At 34.6% G+C, this 13,756-nt stretch overlaps 1 protein-coding gene across 12 annotated transcripts in view; it reads right to left on the minus strand.

The window, feature by feature from the left end:
• Positions 1–13,756, minus strand: part of LARP1B (La ribonucleoprotein 1B) — a 139,639-nt gene that overhangs the window by 99,052 nt on the left and 26,831 nt on the right. For 11 of the 12 annotated variants that reach the window (XR_011561112.1, XR_011561113.1, XM_070769116.1 and 8 more), the window contains exons 9-10: positions 8,083–8,257; positions 3,906–4,078 (exon numbers count right to left, since the gene is read on the minus strand). Coding sequence is in view for 10 of the 12 variants with exons in the window: in XM_070769116.1 (XP_070625217.1) it covers positions 3,906–4,078; positions 8,083–8,257 (348 nt within the window). In the remaining 2 variants the exon portion in view is untranslated. Of the gene's footprint in view, positions 1–3,905; positions 4,079–6,545; positions 7,507–8,082; positions 8,258–13,756 lie in introns of those variants that run through there. The other variant, XM_019977718.2, reaches the window with a different exon arrangement.

A 13,756-nucleotide genomic window follows, 5' to 3' on the forward strand; every position in this document is an offset into this window, starting at 1 on the left:
TTCTCTCCAGAATTCCTATTCATGTGAATCTATATTCATTCATTTGGTCAATAATTATCTGGATCCTCACGTGAACTGGGTACTGTTGTAGGTAGGAGATTATAACAATAAATATGACAGCAATTCTGCCCTGATGGAGCCAACATTCTAGTAAATAGAAGTTTTTACTTTTTTAAAAAAGGAAGTTTTAACACTCTGTGAATATAATTAAACACAAAACTACATATCCTATTATTCACATTTGCAAAAACATGAAAAAAGTCTTAGAAAAACACCAAACTGTTAATAATGATAAAGCAAGGAGAGAGTCTTTTGTTATTTGGTATCAGTTATATATAAATTTATATTTTATATATAAATTTTTTATAATTTATGAGGAAGAGACAAAAAATGTAGGGGTTAAAGAGTTTTTTAATGTGGAGGAAAAAATGTAGATCTTGGAATAAATGAAATATGGTACAAATTTTTGTCAATGAATCCAGGATATGATCCTCCCAAGTTATCCAGATTTGCCATGACAAATACAGAAATTAATCAGGATCTTCAGAAAATCTCTTTTTGATATACAATGGAGAAAAGACAATCTCTTTAACAAGTGGTGCTGGGAAAACTGGTCAACCACCTGTAAAAGAATGAAACTACAACACTTTCTAACACCATACACAAAAATAAACTCAAAATGGATTAAAGATCTAAACGTAAGACCAGAAACTATAAAACTCCTAGAGGAGAACATAGGCAGAACACTCACAGACATAAATCACAGCAAGATCCTCTATGACACACCTCCCAGAGTAACAGAAATAAAAACAAAAATAAACAAATTGGACCTAATTAAGCTTAAAAGCTTTTGCACAAAAAAGGAAACTATTAGCAAGGTGAAAAAGACAGCCTTCAGAATGGGAGAAAATAACAGCAAACAAAACTGACAAAGAATTAATCTCAAAAATATACAAGCAGGTCATGCAGCTCAATACCAGAAAAATAAATGACCCAATCAAAAAGTGGGCCAAAGAACTAAATAGACATTTCTCCAAAGAAGACATACAGATGGCTAACATATAAGAAGATGCTCAACATCACTCATTATCAGAGAAATGCAAATCAAAACCACAATGAGGTACCATCTCACGCCAGTCAGAATGGCTGCTATCAAAAAGTCTACCAACAATAAATGCTGGAGAGAGCATGGAGAAAAGGGAACCCTCTTACACTGTTGATGGGAATGCAAACTAGTATAGCCACTATGGAGAACAGTTTGGAGATTCCTTAAAAAACTGGAAATAGAACTGCCATACGACCCAGCAATCCCACTGCTGGGCACACACACCAAAGAGAATTGAAAGAGACACATGTACCCCAATGTTCATTGCAGCGCTGTTTATAATAGCTAGGACATGGAAAGAACCTAGATGTCCACTGGCAAATGAATGGAAAAGAAAGTTGTGGTACATATACACAATGGCATATTACTCAGTTATCAAAAAGAACACATTTGAATCAGTTCTAATGAGGTAGATGAAACTGGAGCCTATAATACAGAGTGAAGTAAGTCAGAAAGAAAAACACCAATATATTAACGCATGTATATGGAATTTAGAAAGATGGTAACGACGACCCTATGTGCAAAACAGCAAAAGAGACACAGATATAAAGAACAGACTTTGGACTCTGTGGGAGAAGCTGAAGGTGGGATGATTTGATTTGAGAGAATAGCATTGAAACATGTATATTACCATATGTGAAATAGATGACCAGTCCAAGCTCGATGCATGGAACAGGGCACTCAAAGCCTGTGCACTGGGATGACCCAGAGGGATGGGATAGGGAGGGAGGTTGGAAGGGGGTTTGGGATGGGGTGACACATGTATACCCATGACTGGTTCATATCAATGTATGGCTAAAACCACCACAATGTTATAAAGTAATTAGCCTTCAATTAAAATAAATTAATAAAAAAAATCTTATTTTGAGAAGCTGCCTTAGGCTTTTAAAATAACCCAAGGAAGAAAACCTTAAGTATGCTGAGTATAACCACCATTGCTAATTTAAAAGCTATCTTTTCAAGACAAAAAAGACTAACAGACATAAAAAACTTATGGTTACCACAGGGGACAGTGGGAGTTGGAGTGGGATAAATTAGAATTTGGGTATCAACATACACAATACTATAGGTGGCACAGTGGTAAAGAATTCACCTGCCAGTGCAGGAGGAACAAGAAACAAAGGTTCAATCCCTGGATTGGAAAGACCTCCTCCATGGAGTAGGAAATGGGAACCTACTCCATTATTCTTGCCTGTAAAATTCCATGGGACTAAGTAAGCACATGTACACACACATATAAAATAGATAAACAACAAGGTCCTACTGCATAGCACTGAAAACTATATTCAGTATCTTGTAATAACCTATAATGGGAAAAAAATCTGAAAAAGAATATATATATATATATATATATATATATATAAAACTGAACCACTCTGCTGTACTCTTGAAGCTAACACAACATTGTAAATTAAATGTATTCCATTTTTTTTTTTTTAATGGCATATAAGTAAGTACAAAGTTATATTGGATTAGGTCTTCAAACTCAGCATTAATGACATGTTGGGCTTCATAATTCTTTAGGATGTGTGGTGGAGGTGGAGGTGTCCTATGCACTACAGGATATTGAATAGCATCCCTGGCCTTCACACTCACAAGATGCAGTAGCACTTTCAGTTTTAATAACCAAAAACTGTCTCCAGACATTGCAAAACATCCTATGCTGAGGTGAAATATCAACATCCTTTTCATTCCTCCAATGAAGAAACACCCTTAAGTCCTTCATACTTTCTTTGTTCACACTTTAATCTTAGGAATAAAGAGCCCTACCATAGTAATCTTTAACATTAATGATAGCCTTCTTCAGTCTTCCTACATTTGGGTCTGTTATTTTTTGTGACCTCTTCCTTTTAGAGCTTACTTTGAATATTTGAATTATTTTAGTGGCACTATTACCAAGTTTATTTTCAGTAAGCTTTTTTACTTTGAGTTAATTGTACATTCACATATAGTTATAAGAAATAGAAATCTTGAGGACTTCCCTGGTAGTCCAGCACTTCCAATGCATGGGTTGTGGGTTTGATCCATGGTCAAGGAACTAAGATTCCACATGCCACACAGTGCAGCCAAAAAGAAAGAAAGAAAACAGAAATCTTGTGCATTTTTTACCCCCTTTCTCCCAAAGTTAACATACTATAAAACTATAGCAGACTACCACAAGATAAACATTGATGTTACCTATCAACCTTACTAGGATTTCCATTTTATTTGTACTCATTTGTGTTTGTAGCTTATATCAGAGCCATTTTTTATCACATTTCAAGTTCACATATCCAACCAACCATCAGCCAAAAATACAGCAGTTCTATTGCAAGAAACTCATATAGTTCCCTAACTACCATCATCTCACTTCTTTGTGTGCCCCCAAGGAATTTATTATTTTCCTTTCTTACTGTAAAATCACCAAAACATAAACAAACCAGACATGTATTCTTTACAAATAATTATATGTAAAATAATTCTATAATTAAGGTTACATATAATGTGGCAAAGTTATAAATTCAAAATTTAGAAAAATGTTGTCATCTTTAAAAAAACTGAAATGTATTCAAACAAATTTCAAGTAAAAAGATTAAAGCAGAATATTTTAAAAATCATACTCAGAAAAAAGATAATTTTTTAAAATTGATACAATTATTTTCAACTTAGTAACCTGTAAGTTTTTACTGAAGGGCAATGGTTCCAAATTTTACCATTGTTTTAAAGTTTACCAAATTTTATATATGTATCTCAAAAACAGTGGCCTTACAAGCCACTCAGGATATAGAATACAAACTTCACTTGGGTCATAACAACTTACCTTCAGTTTCACTGGGGATGGATGATGTCTCTTTTTTACTTCTATCCAAGGTTCTGAGTCCAAGTTGGGCAAACTGGTAGATAAACCTCTAGACATTCCTTGAAGATTACTTGTTTCTGCGTTTTTCTTTGGGGTCAGTGGACTTCCAATTCTTGGAGAATTTGGGGCAGACTCTAAAATTTTAAGTTAGTTCTATAGTTAAAATAATGGTTTACTTACTTATAAAGCACATTTTTTCTTTACTTGGGCTTATTTTTTTTCTTCACAAAAACATGATAAATCAATCTCAATTATAACCTTTCAATGATATTCAAAACGAAAGGGCTCTGTAAGATGTAGAATGAAGCCAATGAATAACAGCAGCAATGTTATCAACCCCTACAGAGACACATTCATTCAAACCTGTCAAGAACATCAATGCCAGTCATTTATTAATTATGACAACACATTTATTTCAGTCAATTCTCTGTGAAATCTTAGGTTCATAAACTGCAATGAAATTAAGGAATCTTAAAAAATGCTACTAAGCAAATAAAATGTCATTGGTTCTACTAGAATCTACACTAAGACAGCCTTTTCTCCTTTTCCTAATAAAGTTTACTTAAATCCAGTAAACTGAATACTGTAAAAAGCATAATGTGTCACATCATTAAGGTGCACTGCACTGGCAATAATATTTAGTTAGAATATTTTACAATTCTGCTGGAATTTAAAATGCCTTTCTCCACAATTTTAATGAAAGTAATTATATACTTTATAAAATACAAATCATAATTTCCTTTATAAAATTTTTTTTCAAAAGTGAAAGAATATTAAGTTATAATGCATTATGCACTTGCTTTGGACAAAACGTGTTTCAGAAACAAATTTATACCGTAAACTTCTAAGCGTTATTTACTCCTCAAAGCGAATTCCTTGAAAATACTGCAAAGTAGAATATTACATAGAGAAAGTTGAATAAATGAATACCAACAATCCTTTTAGTTTACTAAATGAAAATGCAAGGGCACATGCCAGGAGTTTGAGAAGAGTATTTCAAGATTTTACGTTCATCTACTACATACTACAATTAGATGGATTTATTATCATTTCCATGGACACGGTTAGATCCAAGATTCAACCACCAAATTACTATATTGCTTTAAAAAGAAGCATATTATTTCATAACAAAAAAGGCTCTAAAACTGCATTGTTTAACACAATAGCCACTAGCTACATGGAGGTACGGAGCACTGGGAATGTGGCTACTCCTGAAATGTGCTCAGGATATAACTATAAAATATGCAGCAGATTTCAAAGACTTGGCACAAAAATAACATTGGTCCATAATTTTTAATGTTCTAACATTTGGATATATTAAAATTAATTTCATGTTTTACAGCTTTTAATACTATTTAAATTATTAGGATTACATGTGTAGCAAACTAAGTATTTCTATTGGACACTGCTGTTCTACAACTTAATGGTACAAATTAATTGAATTCAAAAAATTAGTTTGAGTGAAAAGATCTGGACTGTTAGTATTAACATTGAAAGTTGTACAAAATGGGAAAAACATTAACTTCAGAGAACTCTATTACTGGTGCCATGAATTGTTTCTATTCATGCAGTGAATTAAAAGTAGATTAAGAACCAGCACTCTAGTAACTGGGAGAATTAACTAAATTAGTATGCAGAGTTCATGTATATATTAGAACAGTATCTGGCACAAGGCAGAGAAATCAGTTATATACTATTTTTAACACAGAAATTGAAGAAAACCTGTAAAAACCTATGTAATTTAATCATCTCTAAATGCTCTTTAAGCTTGAGTAATGTTTTTGCTATGAAGTTATATATTTCACAATATTCACAACTCATGTGCTCATAAGGTAAACAACATTAAAATATCAAAGAATTTGGTTAAGAAAACTTAACCAGAGTCTTTGATAGTTTTTAAAGGGTGTTCACTATACAAACTAAACATATGTTCTATATGATTTACTATATCTTTTACAGAGAAAAGACTTCAAACTATGTGTGTATAAATTTTAATAATAATGTGTGTATGCTAAGTCGCTTCAGTTGTGTCTGACTCTGTGTGACCCTATGGACTGTGGCCCAGACTCCTCTGTCCATGGGATTCTCCAGGCAAAAATACTGCAGTGGACTGCCATGCCCTTACCTGGGAAGCCCATTTAATAGTAAAACCCTAATCTTCCAAGATCAAATGAGTTTGAGTATGACTTGGATTATTTGACATTAAACTTGTTTATAGGAACTCATTGGCTCTGCAGTGGTTAGGACTCTGCACTTTCATTCACAGATTCAAATCCTGGTTGGCGAACTAAGATCTCAACAAGCCATGGGATGTGACCCCCCAAAAATTAATACCACTTAGTTGTGGACAAAAATTAGACACATACTTTGAGATACTTAATAGGTTCCAATTTGCAAAACCTAGAAAAAAAAATTTTTTTCCTAGTTGAAAACTGACAACATGACTTTTCAGAGATAAATTACCATATATATTTCATGATATCTATTTCATGACATCTTTATCCACCTTGAATCATAGCTTTGGGTAACTATACAGATTGACTTGATTCAGACAATACGTACGTGCATGTAAATAAGTATATATTCAAAGAAACACAAAAATGTACAAACATTGATTTTATTCTTGTAATTTTATTAACAATGCATAAATGATTAATTGACAGGCATCACCAACTTGACTATCTTACCTACCCTGTTTCTGTTTTACAACTGACCTAATGCCTGTTCATAAGGTTAAATATATCATCTTGGACCCCAGGTTTATACAATAAATTAATCTAACTTATACAATCAGACATCATATTTTTTTTAAAAACCTAAAAAACTGTCACTTGAAGTTCTCAAACTTTTAAAACACCTGCCCAAATTGCTTTCTAGGCAGAGAGGCACAGAGGGCTAACAATCAAAGAAATGCTCAATAAAAGTATCTGTGAGACTGTCCATCAGTGCTTTATTGATGGCAGGTCTCTATAATGGTATATCAAAAATAGATTTCAAAGAGAAAAAAAAAATACACTTGTTCATTTCTTAAGGTTTCTTATCCTTAACAGTCCACATTAATAAATCTCATAGTCCGTGTGAAATATTATGACAATAGGTGAGTTACACAATGTACACTATACTGAAAACAGCAAAGGATTTAACAAACTGGGAAATTCCACTCAAGCCTATTTCTGCTTTATTGATCTGGACACAAGTACAGAAGTCTGGAAGGAAAAGACAGAATCTTGCAATATTTCCAGAATGATAATTAACTTTCCCACCGTGAATAAATTGCACATGCAGCTCAGGCTAATTACAAGCAAATGGGCAGCTCCTATTAAAAACAACAGCAGTTCTCGGGTCTGTCATCATCATCACAAAGGTGTTATCTCCATTGTAGTGTTGGCCCAATCTCCTCCACAAGGAGTGGAAGTAGAAAGTCTTGGAGAGAAGTCTGGTCGCTTTCATTTCTGCAGCACGATTTGTTCCAATATTTATAATGATATTTCATTGAGTCACCTATTCCTCTGCATATTCCGATGAAATGACATCCAAGAGCATCAGTAGATCATCACCCTGACTGAAAAAAGTTTAAGCACACATATTTTTTTCCCAAGAGGGAATGTCTTAAAAATGATCCAGGAAAAAATTTTTAACATTAAAGCAATTTTGGGAAATTCTAAATACCACCAATTCTTTAACATATAATTATAATAATTTCATAAGAGATCCCCAATTCTGCTTTAGAATATAGGTCATCTTATGATTTCAAGACCAAGTTGAAGTACATTGGAAAAAAAATTAAAGGAAGGCTACCCCCACTCTTGAGTGTAAGACTTTTAGACTATTCCAATCTTACAAAGGGAAACAAGCATAATATATCTATAACCATTTAGTAAAATTAAGATAGGAAAAAAATCCAAACATGACAAAGTATACAAATAAGAATAAATAGAGCAGAGCACTTCCCATAATTCCTAAATCCCTATTTAACTTACAGCTTTCTGTGGGAGGCATTATTAATAAAATATGAAGCATCAAAACATTAAATTATCTATAATTTTCTGCTGAGTCTAAATAAACTTTTACAAAGATAGGTAAACTGGAGTAAATACCCCACTGTTAATGCTGTTTGCTCTAGAAGAAAAGTTGTTACCTGTATGTGAACCAAACGCTTGCCCTGGTACAAATTCTGGGCAATCAATCAGTTGAGAGAAGTCTGTTTGTGGCACACTCCGTGGAACAGGGCCTGGAATCGGCCATTTTTCTGGTTCTATCTTTTTTCTCATTTTCTCATCCACAATTTCCACTTCTGTGCTATCTTTCAGTGCCTATAAATAGGTATTTTAATTATTAAAGCAATTTCACTCAAAAATTTAACTGTACACCCTGTATTTCTAATTTAAGTCTGAAATCAGCATATAGTATCATAATGTTTTTAAAAATATCCAGAACAGAAAAAAATTTTAAATCATTTGCTCCTGCAAAGTATGAAATATCCTGATTTAGCATGTAGCACATTATCCTAATTGTGAAAAAATTTCAATTCAGGAGTATTTTCAATTAGGTTCAACTATAATTTTATTGTCAATTTTCTCCTTTCCTATTAATATTTCCTTTTGTTTTCCTTAATATCACCAAGTAAAATTTAAGCAATATACCTAATTACTATAATAAATCCCACCATTATTGAATAATAAACACACATATGCAGAGATTCCTCGTAACACCTTGTAAATATAAGGTGGGATTCATAGATAAGAAATTGAGGCTCAAAGAAATAAAGTAGGGTAACTTGATAAAGGTCATAGGCTTAGCATGAGGCAATACCAAGTCAAACTATTATCTGTCCCCCATGTTGAGTTTTAAGCCAACATTTTCACTCTCCTCTTTCACTTTCATCAGGAGGTTAGTTCTTCTTTGCTTTCTGCTATAAGGGTGGTGTCATCTGCATATCTGAGGTTACTGATATTTCTCCCAGCAATCTTGATTCTAGCTTGTGCTTTATCCAGCCCAGCATTTCTCATGATGTACTCTGCATAGAAGTTAAATAAGCAGGGTGACAATATACAGCCTTGACATACTCCTTTTCCTATTGGAACCAGTCTGTTGTTCCATGTCCATTTCTAACTGGTGCTTCCTGACTGCATACAGGTTTCTCAAGAGGCAGGTCAGGTGGTCTGGTATTCCCATCTCTTGAAGAATTTTCCACAGTTTATTGTAATCCACACAGATGGTGAAGAAGAACTAAAGAGCCTCTTGATGAAAGTGAAAGAGGACAGTGAACAAGTTGGCTTAAAGCTCAACATTCAGAAAATGAAGATCATGGCATCTGGTCCCATCACTTCATGGGAAATAGATGGGTCAACAGTGGAAACGGTGGCTGACTTTATTTTTATGGGCTCCAAAATCACTGCAGATGGTGATTGCAGCCATGAAATTAAAAGACGCTTACTCCTTGGAAGGAAAGTTATGACCAACCTACACAGCATATTAAAAAGCAGAGACATTACTTTGTCACGTCTGGTCAAGGCTATGGTTTTTCCAGTGGTCATGTATGGGTGTGACAGTTGGACTATAAAGAAAGCTGAGCACCAAAGAATTGATGTTTTTGAACTGTGGTGTTGGAAAAGACTCTGGAGAGTCCCTTGGACTGCAAGGAGATCCACCCAGCCCATCCTAAAGGAGATCAGTCCTGGGTGTTCATTGGAAGGACTGACTTTGAAGCTGAAACTCCAATACTTTGGCCACCTGATGCAAAGAGCCAACTCATTTGAAAAGACCCTAATGCTGGGATCGCAAAGAGTCGGACATGATTGAGCGAATGAACTGAACTGAACTGAACATGACAACTCTTAGCCCCTAGGATATGCTGGCTCTCAAAAATAAACTTCAATAAATAAATAAATAAATAAACATGGTATAATTTAAGGACAAAATAAAACTATAAGAAAATTTCTTCAAAATAAAAATTAGAGTCTTACTAATTTGAATCTTAACTGAATTCAAGGGTACTCACCTTTAGAGACAAGGAAAAAAGACAAGTTATAAAAACTCAACATACAAAGTGTTAACATAAAGATTTAAAACTCACTGTATTTTAGTTGGAGAACACATTATATTTATTACTTTAAGTATCTTACACTTGTATACCTTAATATTAGCATCATGCTTACTTTTCAAATTATATTTTCTGTAATTGGACATTAATAAAGTTAGTATTGAAATTTTTAAAAACAAACTCTTGATGAGAATCAGGATAATCACTGAAAGAGAAGAGAGTGTGAAATATGGAATGAAGGAAATAAAGAAGAATCTCTTTTTATTATTTCTTTTTTCTTACTCATCCTTGTATTTTATCTTATTACTATTAATCTTTGGCTGTACCAGGCAGCTTGCAGGATGTGGGATCCTAGTTCCTGACCAGGTATCAAACTCAAGTCCCCTGCATTAGGAGCACACAGTCTTAACTACTGGACTGCCAGGGAAGTCCCAAATATGGTTTTGAATTTGTGATACATGTATGGTTTTTTTTTTTTTTTTTTAATATTTTTTCCTAGTTTTGTCCACTGAACCATCTGGAAGCAATGACACTCTGGTAGCAAAGCAGTGGACCAAGCATCCAGATCTTGCAACAACACGGATGAATTTTAAAAACTATAAATGATGGAGAAGGAAATGACAACCTACTCCAGTACTCCTGCCTGGGAAATCCCATGGACAGAGGAGCCTGGTCGGGCTACAGTCCATGGGGTTACATAAAAAATCGCATATGACTTAGTGACTAAACAACTTTACCCCAGATCCTGTTGATACCTGAGGTTTTCAGTTCAGTTTACATCAGGTGGCTATAGTATTGGAGTTTCAGCTTCAGCATCAGTCCTTCCAATGAATATTCATTGGATTTCCTTTAGGATGGACTGGATGGATCTCCTTGCAGTCCAAGGGACTCTCAAGAGTCTTCTCCAACACCACACTTCAAAAGCATCAATTCTTCGGCGCTCAGCCTTCTTCACAGTCCAACTCTCACATCCATACATGACTATTGGAAAAACTATAGCTTTGACTAGACAGACCTTTGTTGCCAAAGTAATGTCTCTGCTTTTTAATATGCTGTCTAGGCTGGTCATAACTTTCCTTCCAAGGAGTAAGCGTCTTTTAATTTCATGGCTGCAGTCACCATCTGTAGTGATTTTGGAGCCCAGAAAAATAAAGTCTGTCACCGTTTCCATTGTTTCCCCATCTATTTGCCATGAAGTAATGGGACCAGATGCCACGATGTTAGTTCTGAGGTCTGGTGCTGCCTTTTTCCATCCACCAGAGGGCAGTGTTCTACTCTGTCTGATACTCAGCCTCCCCTTTGGGATCTTCCCTTTCAAATCCTAGTGTTTCACCTCCTGAAGTGATCCCCAGTGTCTCAAAATTTGATTTGACCTTTAGAAAAACATCTTACATTGGAACCTCACAGAGATATACATCCATATGCAACTCTGTATGTCTATATATAACAAAAGTTTCATAAAATAACCCTTGTCTTCACAGAGAACAGACTTGTAGTTGCCGACGGGGTTGGAAGAGGGATGAACTAGGAGTTTGGGATCAACAGATACGAACTATTATATAGAGATGTATGGATAAACAACAAGGTCCTATTGTATAATATGAGGAACTATGCTCAATATCCTGTCATAAACCATAATGGAAAAGAACATGAAAAAGATATATATATATATATATATATATGTATAACTGAATCACTTTGCTGTACAGGAGAAATACACTGTAATCAACTATACTTCAAATAACACTAAATTAAAAAAAAAAACCCAGAAATGAAAGAGAAAGGAGACAGAAAAAGTCCATCTATACAAACATAAATAACAGACAAATCTATGGTAACAGAAATCACAAAAGTGGTTTGATTAGGCTGGGCAAAGGACAAAAGGATGGGGAACTGACTGGAAAAGGCCACTGTGGAAGTTTTTAGAATAATGAACTATTGATATATCTTGTTTGGAGCAGGCTTATACAATTTTCAAAACTCAAACTGAACACCTAAGAGTCCTGCATTTTACAGCATATTACTTATTACACCTGAATTTAAAAAAGAAAGAGAAACATCTCCTTAACACTTCCCTATGGGTTTTCAAAATACTTTGAATAAAAGACTACCAGTGGTGTTCACTGGGATGTGAAGACAAACACTCTGAATGGCAATAGTTTCAATGGGCTCAATACTTTGGAAAAAATGTTTAGCAGTATTTACAAAAGCTAAGCTCATATACTATATATATATATATTTGTATACACACACTCACACACACACACATATATATATCCTGTTACTTATCAATTTCACAGGACAATAAATATGTATGTCCATCCAAAAGTATGTACAATAACATTCACAACAGTCACATATTCATACCGTAAAGAACCCAAATGTCTACTAATAGGAGCATGAAAAAATAGTATATTCATAATGATACAATTAAATATTACTGCAGAATGGAAAATAAACAACTGCCACACGTAACAATAAGCTTTACAGAAATAATAAGCAAAAGTCGGGTATAAAAGAATTCAAATACTTTATGTAATATTTTAAACAGGTGAGGGAACTCTCTGAAAAGCAGCTATGTTTGAGGAGAGCAATGATTCTGACTAGGACGGGGTACAAGTGCACTCTCTGGGATGGTGAAAATGTTCTACCTTAATCTTAATATTTAACATGAGTACATATATACGGGAAAAGAAAGAGAAAGTCGCTCAGTTGTGTCCAATTCTTTGTGACCCCATGGACTATACAGTCCATGAAATTCTACAGGCCACAATACTGGAGTAGGTAGCCTTTCCCTCCTCCAAGGGATCTTCCCAACCCAGGGATCGAACCCAGGCCTCCTGCATTGCAGGTGGATTTTTTACCAACTGAGCTATCAAGGGAAGCCCAAGAATACTGGAGTAGGTAGCCTATCCCTTCTCCAGCAGATCTTCCCAACCCAGGAATCAAACCAGGGTCTCCTGCATTGCAGGTGGATTTTTTACCAACTGAGCTATCAGGGAAGCCAAGCTTCCTTAAACTTAATACTTAACATGAGTACATACATAGGGGAAAAGAAGTCATCCTTAATCTTATAATTTCTTATTTACAGTGTTTAAGCTATGTCACAATTTAAAGAAAAAATTTCAAGAAAAAATTAAAAGTTCTTTATATGGAATGATATCCCAATATATTGCTGTTTTTATTAAAGGAGCAAAACAGTATTATGTAGTAAAACATGCATGATCTCAGGAAAAATACATAAAAAGGCGTAGCACTACTTGCCACACCAAGGAAGGTTTAACTAGCTCACTGTTGGTGAAAGATGAGAAGGAAATTTTTCACTATATACCCACTGAATCTTGAATCACAGGGGATTCTCCACTGAGGGGAAAAAATTCAAGAAAATAAAGAAAACAGAAAGGAGAAAAATTGTCGTTCAGGCCTTAAAAGATTCATAGCATACACAAATTAAGGAAAAGATCTAGACAAAACAAGTGTTAAAACATATTTTTACTAAAACCAAATCTTGTTATCTTGAGCTCTGAAACAATGAGTCAGTTATTTCTGAGTCTCTGAGGTTTTTTCTGTATTTGGTCCTTTTTTTCTGTACTTGGTCCTGTTATTATGAGCAACCAGCAATGCTGGAACATATAGATGTTATATCCCTAGGTCCAGGTCCTATGACTGGTACTAAGAGAAAGACTAGCCTGTGCAAAGACACAGAAGTAAGAAAAGAGCAGCACACATTTTGTGGAACCGCAAGGTCAGCCAATTTGGGCAACAAGGT

This window comes from Bos indicus, chromosome 17 (assembly GCF_029378745.1).
Source record: "Bos indicus isolate NIAB-ARS_2022 breed Sahiwal x Tharparkar chromosome 17, NIAB-ARS_B.indTharparkar_mat_pri_1.0, whole genome shotgun sequence".
Taxonomy (NCBI): domain Eukaryota; kingdom Metazoa; phylum Chordata; class Mammalia; order Artiodactyla; family Bovidae; genus Bos; species Bos indicus.